The 26,542-nt window shown below is 44.3% G+C and overlaps 1 protein-coding gene across 1 annotated transcript; it reads left to right on the top strand.

Annotated features, from left to right (window-relative positions):
• Nucleotides 1–26,542, top strand: ddost (dolichyl-diphosphooligosaccharide--protein glycosyltransferase subunit (non-catalytic)). The gene is made up of 11 exons (XM_070860295.1): nt 1–336; nt 1,224–1,334; nt 2,853–2,939; nt 10,817–10,920; nt 11,316–11,410; nt 12,875–12,968; nt 13,910–14,058; nt 16,355–16,502; nt 18,808–18,928; nt 24,236–24,342; nt 25,679–26,542. Exons 1-11 carry the CDS (start codon nt 165–167, stop codon nt 25,826–25,828), a joined length of 1,338 nt encoding a protein of 445 aa, XP_070716396.1. The 5' UTR covers nt 1–164; the 3' UTR covers nt 25,829–26,542.

Genomic DNA, 26,542 nt, shown 5'->3' with positions numbered 1-26,542 from the left:
TAAACTGAATGGAAATTCACAAGTAAAAATAGTGGGGCCCGAAAACTAAAAACACATCCTAAATTCAATCGCAATAACAACGGGGAGGGCGAGGGCGAGCGGAGCGACGGGCCCGCGGTTGCTCGGGGAACCGCTTCCGGTTCCGGCCTGGGTCTGTGCGGGAGATGGCGGTGGGACGGAGAGAGAGGCGAATGGCTGTGCACCGGGCCTCGGCGGCCGTGGCTCTCCTGCTCCTCGCTCTCCTCTCTGTGGGGGAGGCGACCGGGCGCACGCTGGTGCTCCTGGAGAACATCAACATGAAGGAGACGCACTCCATGTTCTTCAGCAGCCTGACAGGTGGGAGCCGGGGGAGAGGGCAACTTTTCCAGGTGCCAAGTGGGGGGTGGAGTGCAAGAGATGGAAAAGGAGATGAGGATGTCCGGGGGCGGGGGAGACACGTAGGAACACACGAAATTAATGGTCAGGTAAAGACCTTCTGGTCCATCAAGCCTGCCCCACACCATGATGGCCGGATCATCATGGCTAAACACTGAGGAAGGGTCATCGACCTGAAACATTAACTCTGATTTTATCTACACAATGCTGCCTGATCTGAGTATTTCATGTTTTTATTTATGGCTAAACACTTCCCTTTCGAGTCCCCGCAGCCATGTAATCTCTTGGGAGAGGCCAAAAAAACCAAGAGAAAAATCCCAGTGCCAATAAGGGGAGGAAAACACTCTACATAATTACTCCGTGACCCCCTCAGGCGATGGAAACCAGCTCAGGAGATCACACGGACCAATTATTACCATTAAAGACACTTGCCCTCTATCTGATATGACCACTGCCCCACTCAGGAACTGGTCCAGCTCCCTCTTGAAGGCATGCAGAAAGTCAGCACTCACCCCATCAGCCGGCAATGTGGATGATGGTTGGTTACCATCAGCACCTGAGGTCTTGAGTCCAGAGAGCGTAGTTTGGACAGATCTGGTGGGGATACAGCCCAATGTCAGTAGCAAATGTTAAACGGAATGGAGGGAGGTTGTAATGGTGAGAATTAAGGCAACAAGTGACCTAAAAGAAACAGTCATCTGTTGGTTACCGTACCTTCAAGGTGGGGATGATTCATACCAGCTTGTGCTAAGTCTTGCTATAAATATCACTGTACTTGTGTATTTCTGAATATTCTCAAGTTATTAAAATTTACTAATCTGATGCCTTTGTTTGAAATCTCCAAATAGATCTTGGATTTAACTTGACATTCAAGATTTCGGATGATCCTGGTTTGTCTCTGATTAAACATGGAGAATTTCTGTATGATCACCTCGTCATTTTTTCTCCATCGGTAGAAGGTAAAGGTGTCTGATTTTCCTGTAATAGTTTTTTCACTTGGAAATTGCAATTTGTTTTTAAAGGCTTCTTGAACTTTCCTGATTAAAGACGATTAACTAGTAGATTGTTTGCAGAGACCTGTTTGGAGTGGAGCCGTCAATGTAGTGCACTGTATCGGCAAAGGAGCTTGGAGGGCTTTTTATGTACTTTAAAGTCAACATGGTAGTTGGCTATCCTTCAGTGTCAGGAAATATACTTATTTCTTAACCAATTTTCTCCCCTCTTTTAAAGACATTAACTGCTTTTTTGTTCCACAAGCACTGGTTGCGTTCCAATACCTTGCCAAAGTGGCTGTTATTCACTTATGAGCTTAGGCAGATTGTCAGCAGGCTATTTATGGTGTCATCACAACCGAGAACAATCTGATCCTTGTATGACAAGTTGGGGTACTGAGACCAGTTAAAAATCCCATACTGGTCCAGTTGAGATCAGCGAATTCAATATTGACTGGGGCTTCGATCTAGAACCATCTCTATTTGTATTGGCTTAGTTGGCATTGAAGGAGCTCTGATATCTTAGAATTTCTTGTCTAATTTTTGACTGTACAGTTGGAGAGGCATCGAGCAGAGGATAAGCCCCTTCCAGGTTGAAGAATGGAAAAATAACAAATATCAGTCCATGCTGCCTGTTAGCCTTGAGAGCAGGTCGAGCATTTCCCCATCCCCATCCCCTTCCCCTCTCCCAATTGAAAAGCCAGAGGTTATATAAAATAGTGTGTGAATGAGATAAGCAATTTGAATAAAGGGAGAATAGCAAAGGACAGGAGCCATTAAAACCAAGTCACAGAAATGGAAGTTACTTTAGTTAGTTCAGTATGTTCACTCAAATTTATTATTTTTTTTGTTAGAGATTGCTTCCCACTATCAGTAATGCTGTTTGGCTAATAAGGAAGGATTATGGAGTGGACACGACACTTATCGCGAGTGCATATAGTGCTGCGTCAGGCAATGTGTGAGAACTTCCATAAGAATATAAGAATTAGGAGCAGGAGTAGGCCATTCGGCCCCTCGAGCCTGCTCCGCCATTCAATAAGATCATGGCTGATCTACCTCAACTCCACTTTCCTGCACTATCCTCATATCCCTTGATTCCCTTAATAGCCAAAAATCTATCAATCTCTGTCTTGAATATACTCAAAGACTGAGCCTCCACAGCCCTCTAGGGTAGAGAATTCCAAAGTTTCACCACCTCCTGGGTGAAGAAGTTTCTCCTCATCTCAGTCCTAAATGGCCGACCCCTTATTTTCAGACAGACAGTCTAGACTCTGGTCTTGGTTCTAGACTCCCTAGCAAGAGGAAACATCCTCTCTGCATCTACCCTGTCAAAACCACACGCTGCAATTAAGACCCTGACTCACTTGGGCTGATAGGGATTGGAGTAGTGCTCTCCCTCAAACCAGCAGCTGCTCTGCCTGAGGGGATAGAGGAGCTAGAAAGGATACACAGCTGGGATTAATGAAAACTTGCTTTGGGTTTCAGATTTTGGAGGCAACATCAACGTTGACACGATTGCGACATTCATCGATGGAGGTGGAAACGTATTGGTTGCTGCAAGCTCAGACATTGGTAAAGATAAGGAATAAATATTACTTCTGAAATGGTAGTGGCTTTGGAATGTGAACAACATATTAAGTAATTAAAAAAAAGTATTATTTTGTGCACATTTTAATATTAGTAAAGAAAGAATAAGCTTGCATTTATATAGCGCCTATCAGTACCTCAGGATGCTTCAAAGTGATTCACGGCTAGTGAAGTACTTTTGAAGTGTACTCACTGTGCTAATGTGGCAGCAAGGTCCCACAAACAGTAATTAAATAAATGACCAGACAATCTATTTTAGTCATGTTGGTTGAGGGATAAATGTTGGCCCTGATGCCAGCGAACTCTGCTGCGCTTCTTCATATAGTGCCATGAGATCTTTTACATTCACTTAAGGGGGCAGGCAGGGCTTCAGTTTAATAATTAATAATGAGAAATGTGGAAATGGCTGAGACTTTAAACAATTATTTTGCTTCGGTCTTCACAGTGGAAGACACAAAAACCATGCCAAAAATTGCTGGTCACAGGAATGTGGGAAGGGAGGACCTTGAGACAATCACTATCACTAGGGGGGGTAGTGCTGGACAGGCTAATGGGACTCAAGGTAGACAAGTCCCTTGGTCCTGATGAAATGCATCCCAGGGTATTAAAAGAGATGGCGGAAGTTATAGCCGATGCATTGGTTATAATCTACCAAAATTCTCTGGACTCTGGGGAGGTACCAGCGGATTGGAAAGCAGCTAATGTAACGCCTCTGTTTAAAAAAGGGGGCAGACAAAAGGCAGGTAACTATAGGCCGGTTAGTTTAACATCTGTAGTGGGGAAAATGCTTGAAACTATCATTAAGGAAGAAATAGCGGGACATCTAGATAGGAATAGTGCAATCAAGCAGACGCAGCATGGATTCATGAAGGGGAAATCATGTTTAACTAATTTACTGGAATTCTTTGAGGATATAACGAGCATGGTGGATAGAGGTATACCGATGGATGTGGTGTATTTAGATTTCCAAAAGGCATTCGATAAGGTACCACACAAAAGGTTACTGCAGAAGATAAAGGTACGTGGAGTCAGAGGAAATGTATTAGCATAGATAGAGAATTAGCTGGCTAACAGAAAGCAGAGAGTCGGGATAAATGGGTCCTTTTTGCGTTGGAAATCGGTGGTTAGTGGTGTGCCACAGGGATCGGTGCTGGGACCACAACTGTTTACTTTATACATAAATGACCTGGAAGAGGGGACAGAGTGTAGTGTAACAAAATTTGCAGATGACACAAAGATTAGTGGGAAAGCGGGTTGTGTGGAGGACACAGAGAGGCTGCAAAGAGATTTAGAAAGGTTAAGCGAATGGGCTAAGGTTTGGCAGATGGAATACAATGTCGGAAAGTGTGAGGTCATCCACCTTGGGGGGGGAGGGGGGAAGGGAAACAATAAAAGGGAATATTATTTGAATGGGGAGAAATTACAACATGCTGAGGTGCAGAGGAACCTGGGGGTCCTTGTGCATGAAACTCTTTTTGGAGTTTATCTGGAAAACATAAAACATTAATCGGTGCCACCCGACCTGGATGACACACCAGACATTTACAAGGCCCCTTTTTTTTTCTTTTTTCTGTTTTTTTTTGGGCACTAAAATCAAATTTTTTCTCCAGTGCCCCCTATAAAAGGGGAGGGGGACACTAAAAGCACCGGCAATTAAAACAAATTAAGCTTTAAAACGTAAAATCAAATTAAAATTTGGTTGGCGAGCGTGATGATGCACTCCAGTCCCTCCGGTGCCCACCTCTCGCGGAAGGCCGCGAGCGTACCGGTGGACACCGCGTGCTCCATCTCCAAGGACACCCTGGACCGGATGTAAGAGCGGAAGAGAGGCAGGCAGTCAGGTTGTCCTTGTGCATGAAACTCTTTTGAGTTTACCTGCGAAAACATAAAACATGTATCCGTGCCACCCGACCTGGATGACACACACAAGACATTTACAAGGCCCTTTTTTGTTTTTTGGGGGGTTTTTTTGTGGTTTTTTTTTGGGCACTAAAATCAAATTTTTCCTTTTTTCCAATCCTTGTGCATGAATCCCAAAAAGTTAGTTTGCAGGTGCAGCAGGTAATCAGGAAGTCGAATGGAATGTTGGCCTTCATTGCGAGAGGGATGGAGTACAAAAGCAGGGAGGTCCTGCTGCAACTGTATAGAGTGTTGGTAAGGCCGCACCTGGAGTACTGCGTGCAGTTTTGGTCACCTTACTTAAGGAAGGATATACCGGCTTTGGAAGGGGTACAGAGACGATTCATTAGGCTGATTCCGGAGATGAGGGGGTTACCTTATGATGATAGATTGAGTAGACTGGGTCTTTACTCGTTGGAGTTCAGAAGGATGAGGGATGATCTTATAGAAACATTCAAAAAAATATGAAAGGGATCAACAAGATAGAGGCGGAGAGGTTGTTTCCACTGGTCGGGGAGACTAGAACTAGGGGGCACAGCCTCAAAATACGGGGTAGCCAATTTAAAAAACCGAGTTGAGAGGAATTTCTTCTCCCAGAGGGTTGTGAATCTGTGGAATTCTCTGCCCAAGGAAGCAGTTGAGGCTAGCTCATTGAATGTATTCAAGTCACAGATAGATACATTTTTAACCAATAAGGGAATTAAGGGTTATGGGGAGCGGGCGGGTAAGTGGAGCTGAGTCCACGGCCAGATCAGCCATGATCTTATTGAATGGCGGAGCAGGCTCGAGGGGCTAGATGGCCTACTCCTGTTTCTAATTCTTATGTCACATCCAAAAGAAAGTATCGCCAACAGTGCAGTACTCTCAGACCTGTATTTAAATGTTAACCTAGATTATGTGCTCAAGTCTCTGTAGTGGGGCTTGAACCCAATACCTTCTGACTCCGTCAAAACTGACACATTGTACAGAAGTCATGGGGATATCTGTATATCCATTTTTAGTTCCATTTCACCCCCCGCCCCCCAATCAAAATCTTCCTTTTACAAATTTATAAGTTGTGATTTCTCAGAATAAATATGCCATAAATTGGTGTTATAAACTTGTTCTCTTGAACTGGGGAACAAGCTTACCAAACCAGCTGCAAACCATATCCATTTCCTGGGTCCTTCCTGGGCATATTTTTCCTCTTCCAGAGAGCACAGCTATATGGCCACAGTAAAGAAGGAAAATACTTACGACATAATTCTTCGATCTGTTACTCCCTTCCTCTTTAGGTTCACTGGCATCTGAGAGTAGGCTGCTGATCTAGAGCCAGGTCTTTGCCTACCTACTGCCCGTCTGGCATAAAAATAAAACGGGGAAGGTGGCTCAACTGTGGCTAACAAGGGAAATTAGGGTTAGTGTTAAATCCAAGGAAGAGGCATATAAATTGGCCAGAAAAAGCAGCAAACCTGAGGACTGGGGAGAAATTTAGAATTTAGCAGAGGAGGACAAAGGCTTTAATTAGGAGGGGGAAAATAAAGTATGAGAGTAAGCTTGCAGGGAACATAAAAACTGACTGCAAAAGCTTCTATAGATGTGTGAAGAGAAAAAGATTAGTAGTGGGGAAAATGTTGGCGTCAACCATTAAGGATGAAATAGCAGTGCATTTGGACAGCAGTGACAGGATTGGACCAAGTCAGCATGGATTTATGAAAGGGAAATCATGCTTGACGAACCTTCTGGAATTTTTTGAGGATGTAACTAGCAGAGTGGACAAGGGAGAACCAGTGGGTGGTGGTGTATTTGGACTTTCAAAAGGCTTTTGACAAGGTCCCGCACAAGAGATTGGTGTGCAAAATCAAAGCGCATGGTATTGGGGTAATGTACTGAAGTGGATAGAGAACTGGTTGGCAGACAAGAAGCAGAGAGTCGGGATAAACTGGTCCTTTTCAGAATGGCAGACAATGACAAGTGGAGTGCCGCAGGGCTCAGTGCTGGGACCTCAGCTCTTTACAATATACATTAACGATTTAGATGAAGGAATTGAATGTAATATCTCCAAGTTTGCGGATGACACTAAACTGGGTGGCGGTGTGAGCTGTGAGGAGGATGCTAAGAGGCTGCAGGGTGACTTGGACAGGTTAGGTGAGTGGGCAAATGCCTGACAGATGCAGTATAATGTGGATAAATGTGCGGTTATCCATTTTGGGGGCAAAAACACAAGGGCAGAATATTATCTGGATGGCGGCAGATTAGGAAAAGGGGAGGTGCAACGAGACCTGGGTGTCATGGTACATCAGTCACTGAAAGTGGGCATGCAGGTACAGCAGGCGGTGAAGAAGGCAAATGGTATGTTGGCTTTCATTGCTAGGGGATTTGAGTATAAAAGCAGGGAGGTCTTACTGCAGTTGTACAGGGCCTTAGTGAGGCCTCACCTGGAATATTGTATTCAGTTTTGGTCTCCTAATCTGAGGAAGGACGTTCTTGCTATTGAGGGAGTGCAGCGAAGGTTCACCAGACTGATTCCAGGGTTGGCTGGGCTGTCATATGAGGAGAGACTGGAACAACTGGGCCTTTACTCACTGGAGTTTAGAAGGATGAGAGGGATCTCATAGAAACGTATAAGATTCTGACAGGACTGGACAGATTAGATGCGGGAAGAATGTTCCCGATATTGGGGAAGTCCAGAACCAGGGGACATAGTCTTAGGATAAGGGCTAGGCTATTTAGGACTGAGATGAGGAGAAACTTCTTCACTCAGAGAGTTGTTAACCTATGGAATTCCCTGCCACAGAGAGTTGTTCATGCCAGTTCATTGGATATATTCAAGAGGGAGTTAGATATGGCCTTTACGGCTAAGGGTATCAAGGGGTATGGAGAGAAAGCAGGAAAGGGGTACTGAGGGAATGATCAGCCATGATCTTATTAAATGGCGGTGCAGGCTCGAAGGGCTGAATGGCCTACTCCTGCACCTATTTTCTATGTTTCTATGAAGACAAATGTAGGTCCCTTGCAGTCAGAATCAGGTGAATTTATAATGGGGAACAAAGAAATGGCAGACCAATTGAACAAATACTTTGGTTCTGTCTTCACTAAGGAAGACACAAATAACATTCCGGAAATACTAGAGGACCGAGGGTCTAGCGAGAATTAGGAACTGAAGGAAATCCTTATTAGTCAGGAAATTGTGTTAGGAAAATTGATGGGATTGAAGCCGATAAATCCCCAGGGCCTGATAGTCTGCATCCCAGAGTACTTAAGGAAGTGTCCCTAGAAATAGTGGATGCATTGGCGGTCATTTTCCAACATTCTATAGACTCTGGATCAGTTCCTATGGACTGGAGGGTAGCAAATGTAACCCCACTTATTAAAAAAGGAGGGAGAGAGAAAACAGTGAATTATAGACCGGTTAACCTGACATCGGTAGTGGAGAAAATGTTGGAATCAATTATTAAAGATGTAATAGCAGCGCATTTGGAAAGCAGTGATAGGATCGGTCCAAGTCACCATAGATTTATGAAAGGGAAATCATGCTTGACAAATCTTCTAGGATTTTTTGAGGATGTAACTAGTAGAATGGACAAGGGAGAACCAGTGGATGTGGTGTATTTGGACTTTCAAAAGGCTTTTAACAAGGTCCCACACAAGAGATTAGTGTGCAAAATTAAAGCATATCGTATTAGGGGTAATGTATTGACATGGATAGAGAACTGGTTGGCAGACAGGAAGCAGAGAGTCGGGATAAACAGGTCCTTTTCAGAATGGCAGGCAGTGACTAGTGGGGTGCCGCAAGGTTCAGTGCTGGGACCCCAGCTATTTACAATATACATTAATGATTTAGACGAAGGAATTGAATGTAATATCTCCAAGTTTGCAGATGACACTAAGCTGGGTGGCAGTGCAAGCTGTGAGGAGGATGCTAAGAGGGTACAGGGTGACTTGGACAGGTTAGCTGAGTGGGCAAATGCATGGCAGATATAATGTAGATAAATGTGAGGTTATTCACTTTGGTGGCAAAAACAGGAAGGCAGAATATTATCTGAATGGTGACAGTTTAGGAAAAGGGGAGGTGCAATGAGACCTGGGTGTCATGGTACATCAGTCATTGAAAGTTGGCATGCAGGTACAGCAGGCGGTGAAGAAGGCAAATGACATGTTGGCCTTCATAGCGAGAAGATTTGAGTTCAGGGGCAGGGAGGTCTTACTGCAGTTTTTACAGGGCCTTGGTGAGGCCATACCTTGAATATTGTGTACAGTTTTGGTCTCCTAATCTGAGGCAGGACATTCTTGCTATTGAGGGCGTGCAGCGAAGTTTCACCAATCTGATTCCCGGGATGGCAGGACTGACATATGAATCGACTAGGCTGATATTCACTGGAATTTAGAAGAATGAGAGGGGATCTCATGGAAACATATAAAATTCTGACGGGATTGGACAGGTTAGATGCAGGAAGAATGTTCCCGATGTTGGGGAAATCCAGAACCGGGGTCACAGTCTAAGGATAAGGGGTAAGCCATTTAGGACCAAGATGAGGAGAAACTTCTTCACTCAGAGAATTGTGAATCTGTGGAATTCTCTACAAAAAGTTGTTGAGGCCAGTTCGTTAGATATATTCAAAAGGGAGTTAGGTGTGGCCCTTACGACTAAAGAGATCAAGGGGTATGGAGAGAAAGCATGAATGGGGTACTGAGGTTGCATGATCATATTGAATGGTGGTGCAGGCTCGAAGGGCCGAATGGCCTACTCCTGCACCTATTTTCTATGCTTCTACTCTAAATACGAAGGGAAGCAATTAACAATACGAGGCAATCCTTCTCTTCATGTGAGCAGATACCTTGCCACCCCTGCTTTTGGTGGCCTTTACTGGCCTATTGAAATCAGGACTCAATAGGGAGAAATCTTTGTGGGATAACTCTAATCCGCTGTTTGGACAGCAATGTTGGCATTTACCAGCTTTCCAGGCTTCCTTAATGAGAAGGGCATATCCTGCATTTATTATTGCACCACCAGTAATGGGAAATCTGGCCCTGTGAGTAGCCGATCTGTGCTGGTCTTTCACCTGGTCTGTAATTCGTAGATGTGTGTTTTATTAAAGTGCACCTTCCTGTGACAGAAAGTACATGGTACCAATAAGGAACTGGGCATTTCATTGCTTGTGTTGGCCTCGGGCTTAAAATAAACTTGAATTTATCTACAGGCAACTCTTGATTATCCGGGTCCTTCGGGGATTGGGCTATGCCGGGTAAATGATTTCTCCGTTAGAGCGATTAACATTATAAAGTTAAAACCTGATGCCTTCCCGGGCCAAAAGGCCTCCGACGTCAGCGGCCCGATGCCTTTCCGGGCTGAAATTTTAAATACCGTTACAGCGGTTTCCTGTTGGATCCGTGTGCGGATAATTGCGAGTTGCCTGTACATTGAAATCCACCTGCTTTAGTTTATCCACTCAATTGGTGTATATCTGTCTGAATGCATTCAATCGCCCTCGTACTTGTCATTTTCCCATATAGTTGCTCTGATTTCAACTTTATTCCCCATCACTATTGGTGCTTGTCTGCATTCCATATGCCACCATAACCGTATCACAAACCCTTGGCAATCAGTATGTCTGCCACTGTAAAACCAATTAGTGCTCCTCAGAAACTCAAAAGGTGGTTCATTTTTTTTTAGACTTCAAACCATTTGGCCTAAAGAATTCTTAATCTGGCAAAATTATAAAGGATCCCCCTCTTTCACCCCCACCTACCAACAGCACTCTCTGGAGTTAACGGATGCTGCCGCTTTGCTCCACAATTAGGAGCCGGGAGCAGGAGTGAGGGACAAGTGGAGGAGGAGGATGATGTTTACAGAAGGATAGGGGTGGGGGGGGAGGACAATTATTGCAGGCTCTTGGGTAGGTGATGTGAGGGGAGGAGGGTTAATGCAGCTAGAATTTTCCAGTATCCGTGATGAGTTTAATTTTGCTTGTGCTTATTTAAAGGGGACCCTTTACGAGAGCTGGGTAGCGAGTGCGGGATCGAATTTGATGAGGAGAAAACTGCTGTTATTGACCATCACAACTACGATGTTTCTGATCCTGGCCAGGTAAGCACTTTGGGGAAAGAAGTAACACTTTATCTAATAATAGCGAAACTAAGAGCAATTGAATTTAAGCATTCTTGTTACATTTCTTTTTTTTCCCAACCCCCCCCATCTGGACCCCATAGATCTTAGAGATTTTTAGTTTACATTTGATGAATTTCATCTCAGTTAAAATGAGGAATGGAATATATTTCCACTTTTGGGATCTGTGTGAGCATCTAGCTCCTAGATCAGTTATGGGGTATATATTTAATAAATGCTAATAAATTACAATATATTTGTAAAGCAACCAAGAAAGGTGCCATAAAGTGGCTTCATAAAGAACTGTTAAACATTCTAGTTGATTCATGAGGAGAAAGAAAAATTGACTGTAAATAAATGCCTCTTTGTTTCCAAAGCACACTCTGATCATCGCTGACAACGAACAACTGTTAAAGGCTCCCACTATTGTGGGGAAACAACCAAAGAATCCCCTTTTATTTCAGGGAGTTGGGTAAGTGTTAAAGTATTCCAATGATTTCTTGCTCTTTTCTGTACAGCAAACTTGTAGCAGAACAATATTCACCTTTACAATAATTGGTCACAAACTTGGCCATCAAACACTGCCCAATTGTGACTTGCAATGCTAGTGCTTTAGAGTACATATGACGTCAATCTAAATTTGGCAATTTAAGTAAAAATGACTGAGAAACAAAGTGGTTTCACTGCCTGATAACCGCAGGCACGAGCAATGCGATGCCGATGATACCATGCGGTGTATTGAGATTTGCATTTTGTTCCCTAAAGCTTTTGCGTTCTTTACTTTCAATTTTGTTTTTCATTAAATTTTGACGCTGCTGAATTTGTGAGGCGCACCAATGGCTTTGCAGTGGCAGACGTTAGTTGTTGAGGGTTTGTGATAAGGTCTTGATGGCATTTAGGATGAAGACAAGAACAAGTAGTGATGGAGAAAGAGGTTGAAATCAGAGCAACCATATTTGCAAATGACAAGTAGAAGGGGGGATTAGCAGCACTCAGATGGATTTATTCCAATTAACTGGATGAACTCGACCAAGTGTTAGTGTAGATGATTTTACGGTTCGACATGTTGGAATTTGGAGTGTAAGAGTCAGGAGTGTCCATGAGTCACGGTGGAAAAGAAAGCAATTTAGGTGTGATTTGACCAGCCACACACTATTTAGTCATGTGAAACATATCTACAAAGTTGATCAGTTAATAGGGCACATCTGAAGGGGGTTTAACTATAAGTTGAAACATGTTGCTGTACCCTTGTATAGCTCATTAGTGAAGCCATGTCAATGAAGGCGATTAGTCAAGAATGGGATATTTTATATGTGGCCTATGGAAGAAATTAGTTTGACAGAATGGACTTTTTTCATTTGATACTTCTTTATATTGGATAGCAACTATGGAAAGACTGTTCATTTAGAGCTTTTAACACAGCAAAGATTCCAAGGTGCTTCACAGTTGAGGGTCAGGCAGGAGCAGTGAAGACATTGGGGAAGGTGCCCGAGGCATGGAGGAGAGAGGGGTATTGAGGAAACTTTTGAAGTGGGGAGAGGAGATGTAACAATGCAGGATGGGGAATTTAGGGAGAGTTCCAGAGTGTGGAGGAGAAATGACTGAAGAATCTGCCTGCGATGATAGAATGGGAGGTGCGGACTGTGTTGGACCAGAGGTGGGAGAGTGGAGGGTACCTATAGGGTGTTGGAGCTGGAGGAAATATCGTACGGGAACCGAGGAAGTAAGCAAACAAGAACACCAGGGAAGGAGAAGTGCAGCGGTCAGTTCGAGAAACAAGCTTGAATGCTGCGGTTAACACTTGTGTGTGCATGAGCATCATGTGTTTCGGCAGACCAACTCTTAGTTGGTTTAAAAACTGCAATGGGAGCAACTTATTTGATTTATCTTTGAGTCCATTGCTCAAGACCTTGATGATTTTTTTTTTCCTTTCTAGTATGGTGGCAGATCCTGATAACCCTCTTGTCCTGGATATTCTGACTGGATCCTCCAGCTCTTATTCCTTCTTCCCAGACAAGCCTGTAACACAGGTAACTCTCGTGTATAATCTCCAGGTTATGGAATGATCCTCCTCTTCTGATGGTCCTGACTCGTGCTGGGGTACAGTTCCACGGGCACCCTCTGGCTCCACATTCAAGTGACCATTTTTCATGCATGAGCCTTGACAGTGGATGTCAGCAGGTTATTTGACCATGGGACCACAACCTAGCTCAATCCTAGCATCACCTGATGTGTACACACTCTGGGACATTCTAAAAGGGATCAGTGGATAGAGGTAGGGAGCAGGTTGTTATATTCATCCCTTTCCCAGCTCTAGGGCACCGAGGGGAATTCTGGTGCCACAACTGCTGCCCTGTCTGAGATTAGCTAATTCAGCACAGACTGCAGATCGAATTGGGCTTTCTGGCTTAGTGCGATGTTGGTCTTTGCCAATTGAGCAATCGAGAGAGCCCGAAGGCAGTTCAGTTCTGTTTCATTTTCCTGTGTAATTTCTGCAGTGTTGAATCCACTGTATACTGCACTTGTATCTGCATTTGTGTGTACTGTGTTAATTGCACAGCTACGTACTTGACATTGAGCTCGAGGAGTGAAAGTGATGAGCATGCTTTGTGCAACATGTTCTGTCGTGTAGATACTGGGTACTTATGGGATGCACATTAGCTGTCGATACTGGACACTCGCTGTATACGTTGGGCACTCTTGTATGTAAACTGTGTGTTCTGCAGCGCATATACTGGATGCTCTACATATGCATGTACATAGCCCAGTTGCTCTTCCTTTTGAGTTCTTTTTCAATTCAAAGAAGTTGTAGAATGTGTTGGAGCTGAACATGCCTCAAGTGTTAGTGCACACAATGCATTGACAGCCAAAAGCACACTCATAGTAACAGGTAGCTAAATGTGTGTGTAAAATAGAAAGGGAATCAACAGCCTGGTTGTGACAAACATCTTGATTTTCCTCATGGTACTAGTATCCTCATGCTGTGGGGAAGAACACCTTGCTGATTGCTGGACTCCAGGCCCGGAACAACGCTCGTGTAGTCTTCAGCGGCTCCATTGATTTCTTCAGCGATGCCTTCTTTAACTCTCCTGTACAAAAGGTTGCTCCAGGAGCCGAGAGGTAAGACCAGATGTCAAAAAGACAAAGTTACTTTGACAAGTATAAGATTTTTCATCAATACCTCACACTCCAACCTGCTCATTGTCACTTCTTTGCAAAAGGAAAACTTGTCATTTAAAATATATTTTCTTGGGATGTGGGCAACACCGGCAAGACCCCATTTATTGTCCACCCCTAAGGCAGTGCTGGTGGCCCTTCCCCTTGAACCTTATGATGATGGTACTCTTGCAATGGTGTTAGGTAGGGAATACCAGAATTCTGACTCATTGACGATGAAAGAATGGCGATTTATGTCCAAGTCCACTGGGGCATTCCCACAATATTGCTGCTCTTGTTTTCTTGGTGGTAGAGGCCACAGAGGAGTGAGGTGCAGTTGAAGCAAGCTTGGTTAGTTACTGCACTGGACCCTGTCGATAGTACCTACTGCAGACATATATTGCACTAGTGGTGGAGGGGGTGAATATTGAGTGTGGTGGCAGGGACTTGGATGGTGCTGAGCTTGTGTATTGCTGTGGCTGCACCCAACCAGGCGAGTGCTGTATATTCCATCACATTCCTGACTTGAGTCTTGGAGATGGTGAAGAGACTTTGAGGGGTCAGGAGTTGTGAGCCACTTGCTGCAGAGTACCAAGCCTGCTCTTGTAGCCACGTTGTTGATCTGGCTGGTCTAGTTGAGCTTCTGGTTCGTGGTAAACCCCAGGATGTTGATGGCAAGGGTCTCGGTGATGGTGGTGCCATTAAAGGTCATGGAGGTGGCTGGGCCTCTGTTGAATGGTCATCACCTGGCACTTGTCAGGCAAGTCTCGGTGGCATGTGCTGCTTAATTATTAGAGGAGTTGTGAGTTTTTTAAAGCAATATATTGTGGTTTTGGCAAGCTAATTAATTAGCAATTAATCTGCAATAGGAAACTATTACCTCCAACTTGGTCAGTGATAATTGATAATGAATTTTTAAAATATGAGATTGTGGAAATTATGCAGATGATATCTTAATCTTGGTGAGTATGTTTTGGCATCAGGATGGTTTCTAATCTCATTTTCAGACTGCAGCTGATTCTGCTATGTGATGGAACATCTGCCCTTTGGTGGGTGGTGCATAGCCAGAGACATCCAATCACCACTTTATTCAGCTAAAGGCTGATGGTGGGAATGTGAAATTTTTAAAATGTAAAATCTTTCAACTCAAGGGTTTATTCGAACAGAAGCAGTTGTGTATCTGGTGCGCTGTATGATCAGTCTCATGGGATTCTGTCATTCAACAGCAATAAATAGCACTCCTGGGAGTAGCCATGGTCCTTGACGTTCTGGCATTGAGACTGAGAATTGGGAATGTAAAATGTGATGGTTATAACATTGACTAGCCCTCTTTAGATCTAGCTCTCACAATTATGGCACGTAGAATTTGGACCAAGGAGTGCGGGTCACTGCAATAAACGTTCTAGAATTCCTCCTCCCTCGGTGACATATATAATAGATAGAAACACAGAAAAAAGGTGCAGGAGTAGGCCATTCGGCCCTTCGAGCCTGCACCACCATTCAATAAGATCATGGCTGATCATTCGCCTCAGTACCCCTTTCCTGCTTTCTCTCCATACCCCTTGATCGCTTTAGCTGTAAGGGCCATATCTAACTCCCTCTTGAATATATCCAATGAACTGGCATCAACAACTCTGAGGTAGAGAATTCCACAGGTTAACAACTCTCTGGGTGAAGAAGTCAGTCCTAAATGGCTTACCCCTTATCCTTAGACTGTGATCCCTGGTTCTGGACTTCCCCAACATCGGGAACATTCTTCCTGCATCTAACCTGTCAGAATTTTAAATGTTTCTCTGAGATCCCCCCTCATCCTTCTAAACTCCAGTGAATACAGGCCCAGTCGATCCAGTCTCTCCTCGTATGTCAATCCTGCCATCCCGGGAATCAGTCTGGTGAACCTTTGCTGCACTCCCATAAGAACGTAAGAATTAGGAGCAGGAGTAGGCCATACGGCCCCTCAAACCTGCTCTGCTATTCAATAAGATCATGGCTGATCTTTGATCTTATCCCCACATCTCTTGATTCCTTTTGAGTCCAAAAATCTATCAATGTCAGGCTTGAATATTCTCAACAACTGAGCATCCACAGCCCTCTGGGGTTGAGAATTCCAAAGATTTACAAATTCATTTATTTATCTACTGCCAAAATGTAAATATTTTCCTATGTTTTGTTTTACAAGGTGCTTTTTGTGAATTTGACACTGGTACAAAATTGTGCCAAAGAACTTGGTGTGATATTATCAACCCTTTCTTGAATTTAGATTCTCAAAAACTGGGAACTATGAACTGGCAGTGGCACTGACCCGCTGGGTATTCAAAGAGGAAGGAGTTCTCCGTGTTGGAAAGGTGTCGCACCACCCTGTTGGAGAAACCAAGCCACCAAATGCCTACACCATAACTGATCTGGTGGTAAGTACCAATGAAACTGATACTAATTGTTAAACTTGTTACAGAATTATTTTAGGAGATATTATGAATGTGTGGTGGGGATTTTGAACACCCCAAGATGCTTAAAAGGGGAGTGAGTGTGAATTTGGCTATCGAGCATGAATTGGGAAAAGAGTTTGCAGAGGTGACTGCTGAAAGTGTGTTTGAAGAATTAGGCTTGGGGAAGGCTTGTAAAAGTAGGGAGAGACGTCGCAAGGCAGAGGAGTTTGGGAAGAGAATTCTGTCTGAAGGCCTGCCACCTATGACAAGGAGGCTGCACAGTACAGCAGACTCGGATGAATAGAGGAGGTGAGGCGGCATGTTGGCTGAAGGAGGTGCAGAGGGAGAGTGGAGTGAGGCATGAAGTGATTTTGTAGACTGGGTGGTAGATCTGCACCGAGTTCTCTCATTGTGGACATAAAGTCGCTCACCTGAAAATGGACTTTTTGCTGTAGGGAAACTTGAGGATTCGGGGCTGTTGTAAATTCAATATGCAAGAGGAGTGATGTTTAAAAACTGGGCATAACTCGTTCAGTGTCTCTGTTTACCAGCCCCCTTCAAGTCACTTTACGGGGTCATTAGATAATGATCGGCTATGGTTGACTCTTCCCTTCCCCTTGCCCTGGTGTGGGCAGTTCACTGAGCCAGTGGCGCAACTCATCCCAGCATTTTATTTTTTTGCTTCGTTTCCAGTATTCCTTTTTTTTTTCCCAAGTTATTTACCTGACCTATTTTTCATGATAAACCGTTGCAGTCAGAATATACGTTAGTTAAACCAGTCTGTCTACTCTCTCTCAGTAATCATATCTACTGCAAATTATCATCATAGGCGGTCCCTTGAAGTGAGGATGACTTGCTTCCACACAGAAAAGGGATGAGTTCACAGGTGTTTCAATGAAGAACCTAATATTCCAGATCCCGTGCTACATCTTGAAGGGTGGAAGATGCCTGTGCGTGGATTTTTTAACATGTGGTGGCCGTTGCACACCAGCCACCACACGGGCTTGACAGAGCTAGGTCTTGGTCCAGTGGCAAGGGTTAACCAGGACGATTGGAGACCTGCTCTGCTGCACGGACCTAGTGCGCACACATATCACAGTGTGGGCTGGTCCGTGCTGCCCCTGGGCCCTCGCCTCTTCTGGGCCCCGAACTCTGGCCTCTCCTGGGCCCCGATCACATCCCCGCTACGAACTCTTGCCGCTCCTTCGCCCCGATCTCGCCGCTCCTGCTGTACCTGCCCCGCACTGCAGTCAGCCGTCGCCCTCTGCAGCAGCACGCGCTGTTCCCTGAAGTGGTATGCCGCCGCACGCTGCTCCCTCTAATGGCCCTGGCCTGCTGATGGTCTTGCAGGCCGGGAATGCAAATACTGACTATTCAGTACCATAAAAGGTGTGGCTTCCCTGGTGTGTGTGTGTTGGGGGAGGACAGTTAGTGCCTTTACCTGTGTGTTTACTTGTGGGGTGGGTGGGGCGTTTAAAATGTTGCTTTGTGTATTTTATAATCTGTTTGAGAAAAACCTTTCATCACTATTTCCTTTTATTCTTGCATTGTGTGTTCTGTTGGTGTAGTTTGCTTTATGAGGTGACACGCTAGCAGCCTACCAACTTCCTGCAGCATTTTTGCAGCAAGATGTTTATTGGTTACTTGTTGACCAGGTTGTGTTAGGTCTGATTAATTTCACTGCAAATTTAGCTTTTAACCTATGAACTGTGACTGGTACTTTTGACCTTTTCTGTTGCACGTCCTCGAGGTGGAGGGGTTTAGGATATTGTGGCCTTGCTTGTTTTGTTCATTTTCTTGCTCCCTTCACAGACTGAAGAGAGTCAGTTTCATACTAATGGACTCATCTTATTTATACTCTTTGACAATAAAACTGCTCTGTGACCTGTAGTGGCTACAGAGCGATATCATTGCCACTAAGGGTAAACTCTGCCTCCATTGGTTCAGAATCAAATTGTGTATCTAGTTGGACCCTATGAAGTAGATCATTTAAATTTTTCAACAGGTCTAAAGTGATTTAAATTACTGGTCAGAGTGGAGTGAGAGATGGGCCCTTTGCACTCCACTATGAAGCAATACTAAGTGATGGAATGTAAAGGGGAATCATTCTCAAACTCTGATACTAACCTTTTATTGACTTCCTGTCTGTGTACTTTATTCTTTAAATGTAAAGTATCCAAGTCTGATTCTTTAAGGTCTGGTCACACATTTCTCAATACTAACCAGGTGTAATGTTGAGAGGTGGAGGGTTGATTTGTGATGTTTGTAATGTTGTATCTTGGTGCAGGAGTACAGCGTGGTTATTGAGAAGCTCTCCAATGGGCAATGGGTCCCATTTGATGGAGATGACATTCAGCTGGAGTTTGTCCGCATCGACCCCTTTGTTAGAACTTATCTGAAGAAAAATGGTGAGTAGAATCTGTACGGCCCTGGTGATGGGGAAACATTATGACGTTTAGCTGCATTTGATCTATAGAGCAGAAGTATAATAGGGTATTCCTAGAACATGTTTTTATATTATACAGGTTGAACCTCTCTTATCCGGGACTCAGTTATCCGACACCACCCTCGTCCGGCACCATTCCCGGCCGCCGGATGGCGTATGCCCAGATAAATTTTTTCCGTACTGCCCAAAATTATCTGCTCTCCTGAAGAGGGAGACTCCTTCTTCTGGTCCGGATCTGAAGATACTGATTGCCTAAGTGGCCTTGAGGGTGGGTGGGGGGGAGGGGGAGGGAGAGGGAAAGAGGTTCAACTTGTACTACTAATAATTATATTTTCAATTAAATTATAAATAAAAGCTTGATAAAAGTTATTAAAAAAAATGTATATATGTGTTTAAACCCCCCCACCCCGGCTAGTTTTTCCGCTTTGCCGAGCTTGGCCGCTATCTTTCTCCTTGATGCCGGGAACTCCTGCAACCACAGAGGCTTACACTGGCCGGGCTTGCTCTTAACGCGATCCCGGCTCAGCACACGGATTGCACCGAGTCCTATCGACCTGGCTCCCGTGCCGGGGTCGGGCCGGCGCGCCACAACCTGAGGCCGGCCGGCCGCTCCTTCCCTCCCCGCTGCCGTCAACGCTTCCTCTGGGGTCGGGCCGGCGGGCTGCGACCTGGGCTAGCCGCACCTCCCCTTTCCGCTGCTGTCGGCACTCTGCCAAAGAAAAGACCTCTTCATTACCTTGAATGAGTCTTGGAGATCGTGGGGGGAGGCGGCAGTGGATCGTGGGGTCGGGGGTATCTGTATCGGGGGTATCTGTATCGGGGGTATCTATCGGGGCGGGCTGGCTGGGGGCTGGCAGTTGTAAAAGACGGTAGAACATGTGACCTCCCCTCATCCAGCAAAATCCCTTATCCGGCACAGGCTAGGCTCAGAGGGACCAGGATAAGGCAGGTTCAGTCTGTAATAGGATATTATTGGCTGCAACACAAAGTTTGACTGTGCGACGTGTATTCAATATCTAGTGTTTCACCAATTCTGAAAGCATTCTGTTGTTAGTGCTGCTCTCTTGACGAGCTGACTGTTCAGAGGATTTGGTGGGGATGGAGAGCACTGGCTGTTGAGAATATGTTATTTAAGCTGTAAGTGTAAAGTGCTGACTGAGTTTCCACTTATATAGATTGCATTCCCTCAAAACAGAAAATCCTGAAGTGTAAGACCTTTATTGAGCTTTGCTTAGACCACGGCATAAATAGAAATAGACTGGGTTCCTACCCGTCCTCCCCTCTCCACCGCTCCCCCCCCCCCCCCCCCCCAATAAATGCCCACAGACACATTGCGGATTAAACATGTTTATGGCACTTTTGGAACTAGATTAAATAGATCTGATGTGGGAAAAGAGATGTCATGAATTACCTTGAAGATACTGGTGACAAAAGGCCGTGGCTAGAGTACTGCGTGCAGTTCTGGTCACCACATTACAGGAAAGATGTGATTGCACTAGAGAGGGTACAGAGGAGATTTACGAGGATGTTGCCAGGACTGGAGAATTTTAGCTATGAGGAAAGATTAGATAGGCTGGGTTTGTTTTCTTTGGAACAAAGGAGGCTGAGGGAAGACTTTATTGAGGTGTATAAAATTATGAGGGACCTAGATAGAATGGATAGGACGGACCTATTTCACTTAGCAGAGGGGTCAACAACCAATGGGGCATAGATTTAAAGTAATTGGCAAGGGGATTAGAGGGGAATTTTTTTCACCCAGAGAATGGTGGGGGTCTGGAACTCACTGCCTGAAAGGGTGGTAGAGGTAGAAACCCTCACCACATTTAAAAAGTATTTGGATATGCACTTGAAATGCCGTAACCAATAAGGCTACGGACCAAGAGTTGAAAAGTGGGATTAGGCTGGAAAGCTCTGTCACCCGGCGCAGACACGTGATGGGCCGAAATGGCTTCCTTCCATGCAGTAAATTTCTATGATTCTATGAAAAGTTAAAAGTCTCATAATCTGGGGACAAGCAGTGAAGGAGATTGAAAGCTGGATTATTATAAGTGAGGAGTTCTTCAAACTATGGAGAAAAAAAATTTGAAAGTGAAGGAACAGTTTTAATTTTATTTTGTGCTCAAGGTGAGCGATGTTAGTGCTGGGAACACAAGAAATAGGAGCAGGAGTAGGCCATTTGACCCCTCGAGCCTGCTCCGCCATTTAGTAAGATTATGGCTGATCTGATCATGGACTCAGCTCCACTTTCTTTCCCGCTCCCCATAACCCTTTATTCTCTTACTGCTCAAAATCTGTCTATCTCCGCCTTCAATATATTCAATGACCCAGCCTCTACAGCTCTCTGTAGCAGAGAATTCCATAGATTTACAACCCTCTGAGAGAAGAAATTCCTCTTCATCTCAGTTTTAAATGGGTGGCCCCTTATTCTGAGACTGTCACCTAGTTTTAGTTTCCCCTATGGGTGGAAATATCCTCTCTGCATCCACCTTGTCGAGCCCCTTCATTAAGATCACTTCTCATTCTTCTGAACTCCAATGAATATAGGCACAACCTACTCAACCTATCTTCATAAGTCAACCCCCTCATCTCTGGAATCAACCTAGTGAACCTTCTCTGAACAGCCTCCAATGCAAGTATATCCTTCCTTAAATACAGAGACCAAAACTATACGCAGTACTCCATGTATGGCCTCACCAATACCCTGTTCAGTTGTAGCAGGACTTCTCTGCTTTTATACTCTATATCCCCCTTGCAATAAAGGCCAACATTCCATTTGCCTTCCCGATTACTTGCTCTACGTGCATACTAACTTTGTGTTTCATGCACAAGGACCCCCAGGTCTCTCTCTACTACAGCACTTTGCAATTTTTCTCCATTTAAATTATAATTTGCTTTTCTATTATTTCTGCCAAAGTGCATGACCTCACACTTTCCAACATTATACTCCATCTGCCAAATTTTTGCCCACTCACTTAGCCTGTCTATATCCCTTTGCAGATTTTTTATTTCCTCACAATTTGCTTTCCCACCCATCATTGTATCATCAACAAACTTGGCTACATTACACTCGGTCCCTTCATCCAGGTCATTAATATAGATTGTAAATAGTTGAGGCCCCAGCACCAGTCCCTGTGGCACCCCCACTAGTCATTGTTTGCCAACCGGAAAATGACCCATTTATCCCGACTCTGATTTCTGTTAGTTAGCCAATCCTCTATCCATGCTAATATATTACCCCCAACCCCGTGAGCTTTTATCTTATGCAGTAACCTTTTATGTGGCACCTTATCGAATGCCTTCTGGAAATCCAAATACACTACATGCACTGGTTCCCTCTTATCCACCCTGCTCGTTACATCCTCAAAGAACTCCAGCAAATTTGTCAAACGTGATTTCTCTTTCATAAATCATGCTCATTCTGCTTGATTGAATTATGATTTTCCAAATGTCCCATTACTGCTTCCTTAATAATGGACTCCAGCATTTTCCCAATGACAGATGTTAGGCTAACTGGTCTATAGTTTCCTGCTTTTTGTCTGCCTCCTTTTTTTAAATAGGGGCGTTACATTTGCGGTTTTCCAATCTGCTGGGACCTCCCCAGAATCCAGGGAATTTTGATAGATTATAACCAATGCATCCACTATCTCCACAGCCACTTCATTTAATACCCTAGGATGTAAGCTATCAGGTGCAGAGAACTTGTCTGCCTTTAGTCCCATTATTTTACCGAGTACTACTTCATTAGTGATGGTGATTGTATTCAGTTCCTCCCTCCCTATATTATCTACTATTGGGATGTTTTTAGTGTCTTCTACCGCGAAAACCGTTACAAAATATTTGTTCAACGTCTGCCATTTCCCTGTTCTCCATTATTAATTCCCCAGTCTCATTCTCTCGGGGACCAACATTTACTTTAGCCACTCTTTTCCTTTTTATGTGCCTGTAGAAACTCTTACTATCTGTTTTTATCTTTCGAGCTAGTTTACTTTCATAATCTATCTTACCTCTCTATCATTTTTTTTAGTTATTCTTTGCTGGCTTCTAAAAGTTTCCCATTCCTCTGGCCTCCAATAGTCTTGGCCACATTGCCCTTATTTTCAATTTGATACTATCCCTTATTTCCTTAGTTAGCCACGGATGGTTATCCCTTTTCTTACAGGGAATGAATGACCATAGCATGGTTGAATTTCAAATTCAGTTGGAGGGTGAGAAAGTTAGTTCTCAAACCAGTGTCTTAAGCTTAAATAAAGATGACTACAAAGGCATGAAGGCAGAGTTAGCGAAAGTGGACTGGGAAAATAGATTAAAGTATGGGACAGTTGATGACGGGGGCAGACATTTAAGGAGATATTTAATCATACCTGTAGTCACCCTGTTCTCCTTTGTCGCCCTCTTTTACCTGCTCGCGCTGCTCCCTGCGGTGGCTGCTGCTCCTCCTCTGTTCCCACCCAGGTCAGGTCGGGACTGCCGTTCTGTGCCCTTGGGCGCTGTGCTTTTATCCCCGCTGCTCCTCCGGTGTTCCCTCCTAGGTCGGGGGGAAGGGTCGGTGTTGAAATGGAACTCTTTCCATTTCAGGCACCTATGTCAGCATCAAGCATCCCCAAGTCAGATATTGCACAGCCCTATGCAGAGCAAAAACTCACTATCTGTCCAACAACCTCAAAGGGCATCCTATTACTGGATCAGTGTGACATTTCTTCCACTTTCCACACCAATCACCCTGTGGCCTATGAGTGAGATTGCCAGTTAGTTTTGAATTAGGGTCTGGTTTATACTTTTGGTGCATGCTTCCATGGGACTGGATTCAAACTCCAGGCTCAGTTCACAAAGGACCCTTTCAGACAGGAGACTTTTTTCCCATCAGCCTAGACTAGTTGAAAGGCTAGTGAATAAATGACCTGATTCCACAATAGATAGAGTAATGCAACGACAAAGACAGGAAATGCACGCTGGGAGTCAGCACCTGCCATGTAAAGTACTTTGTTTCTCTCCTACTTTTATTTAAGAACATAAGGCATGGCAGCAAAAATTTGGCCATTCGGCCCCTGGAGCCTGCTCCACCATTCAATAAGATAATTGCGGATCTTCTACCTCAACCCTACCTTCCCAAACTATCCTCATATCCCTTGGTTCCTGCCAACTTTTGTTTACCTTATCTCTGTCTCGCTTACCTCTACAGCTTGAGAATGAAATTCATAGTAGATATAGAGCCTGCCATACAACTCAGCGAGAGTGAAAGTGTTCTGTAATCTATGTCTTGTTTTCCCAGGTGGTAAATACAGCGTGCAGTTCAAACTGCCTGATGTTTACGGCGTGTTCCAGTTTAAAGTAGATTACAACAGGCTTGGATACACCCATCTTTACTCTTCCACTCAGGTATGCATCAGGCTGTGCACTTGACCAGCAATGTTGCCTGAAATGTAACTTTCTTTATTGTGTATTAGTTGAGTAAATGGCTTGCAAGGATCGAAAATATTCATCTGATCAATCCTGGTGACATATGGAAGCTGCAGGGGAAATCAGTTATTTACCTTGTAGGGTCTTCCTTGAACAAAATCATCTTCCTCTCACTGCTCTATTCCATCTAAGTTGGAAAAGATTTCCCTAGGTATCATTCCGACTCTAGGATGTGAATTATTCCTCTGCTGCTTGTGCAACTGCTGATCATTCCTATGAGAGGCAGCTTGCAATTACAGCGGGAGAAATAACACAAAGTTATGAGAATGACATTGAGTTCGGGGGACAGATCGGTGCAGAAAGTTACAAAGGGACATAGGCAGATTAAGTGAGTGGGAAAAACCATGCCAAATGGACTTCAATATGGACAAGTGTGAGGTCATCCACTTTGGACCCCAGAAAGATAAATCATAGTATTTTCTAAATGGTGAGAAAAGAGGAGCAAAAAGATTTGAGAGTGCAAGTAAACACATTAAAAGCTAGTCGACGGGTCCAAAAAGCAATCAGAAAGGCTAATGGAATGTTGGCCTTTATCTCAAGGGGACTGGAATACCAAAGGGGAGGAAGTTATGCTTCGGTTGCATTGGAGCCTTGGTCACACCCCATCTAGAGTACTGGGTCGAGCTTTGGGTACCGCACCTCAGGAAGGACATATTTACCTAGGCTTTATGAAATCATTGTACATTTTGATGGCCTGGTGCTTGTGGGAATAGTACATTGATGAATCCAGGCTTCTTAGCATGTGCTAGGAGTAGTGTGAGTCAAGGGATTGAAGCATCTTGTTTGTTCTTGGTTTTGGGAAGGTCTGCATACTCGTGGTCATGCCAGTTGGTGGCTTTCAATGGGGGGGGGGGGGGGGGCGAGTTGTGCTGAGTGAACCACCAAGAAAAGGCCCTGAACAGATTTTTCCATTTCCAGGCAAAGGCGGAATATCATTTGTTCTGATTATCGTCTGTTTCACACATGTTTCAACCACATGTTTCTTGTAAGGAGGGCTGCATTTCCTAGCGGGGGCAATGTCGCCATTTTTTTTTGTTACTCCTCTGCCGTCAGCCATTCTGGTGCCGTTCTGGCCACGGCCTCTCCAGCAGTCATCTGTAGTGGAGGGATGGACTATATGGAGCTTGTGTGGTATGTGCGACGTAAAATCTTTGAGTTGTCAGATTTTATTTTCACCGGACAGTTTGGAAACGAGTAGAGAAATGACTGTATTCTTACCGTGAATCTAACCAAAGCTGTTTCTTTTTGTTCCAAGGTGTCTGTTCGTCCCCTCCAGCACACTCAGTATGAGCGTTTTATCCCCTCTGCCTACCCGTACTACGCCAGCACCTTCTCCATGATGGTCGGACTCTTCTTGTTCTCGGTGGTCTTCTTGCACATGAAAGAAAAAGAGAAGGCGGAGTGAGCTGGGGGATCGCAGTGTGTGCTGTGTTCTTGGCATTTCCATTGCTGAGAATTTAAGTTGGTTTAAATTGGTGATAGATGGGTGCAAATTCTAACCTTTTGTACTGGCCACGGTAATTTCCTGGTGCCCATACCATCTCGGGTGCAACTGTTGATCCCTCCGTTGATCAGAGGTTAGCCGTGTACTGCAGGTTACTGAAAGTGAGTGTATGAATTCTCCTTCTGGTGCTGATTGTTTAATCAATGTATTGATTTTTATTTTGCTCTGGAGGATATATATACTTTGTAAAAAAAAATCTTAAAAAATTGCCTGAGAACCAGGTTTTTATCTTCTGTTCAGAGGATAAAGTCGATTGTTTCCATGTCTGGGTCAGATGATGGGAAAATATTAGCTCTTCTGATGGTTCTTCACCAATTGCAGTGAGAGCTCCATAAACACAGGAACAAGAAAAGCTGCAAGTTTTTGTATTCGCCTATCACCAGTTCAGATCAAAAGAGTCTGTGAATTAATTTAACCACTCGGTCTCTCTTCGGAGGGATCTTGCCCTTTGGCCAACAAGAGATTAAAATGAGCTGAGAGAAATTTCTTTTCAGATTTATCTAATGACTTTTTTAATTTATAATTTCTCCCCCCTGGTCTCTGCACCCACATTGATGTAACTTCTGCTTGAAATTTATTTTCCAGACCATCGGAAATAAAGTTTAACATTCCATT

Source organism: Pristiophorus japonicus, chromosome 18, assembly GCF_044704955.1.
Source record: "Pristiophorus japonicus isolate sPriJap1 chromosome 18, sPriJap1.hap1, whole genome shotgun sequence".
Classification (NCBI taxonomy): domain Eukaryota; kingdom Metazoa; phylum Chordata; class Chondrichthyes; family Pristiophoridae; genus Pristiophorus; species Pristiophorus japonicus.
This window is presented reverse-complemented; position numbering and strand designations above follow the sequence as displayed.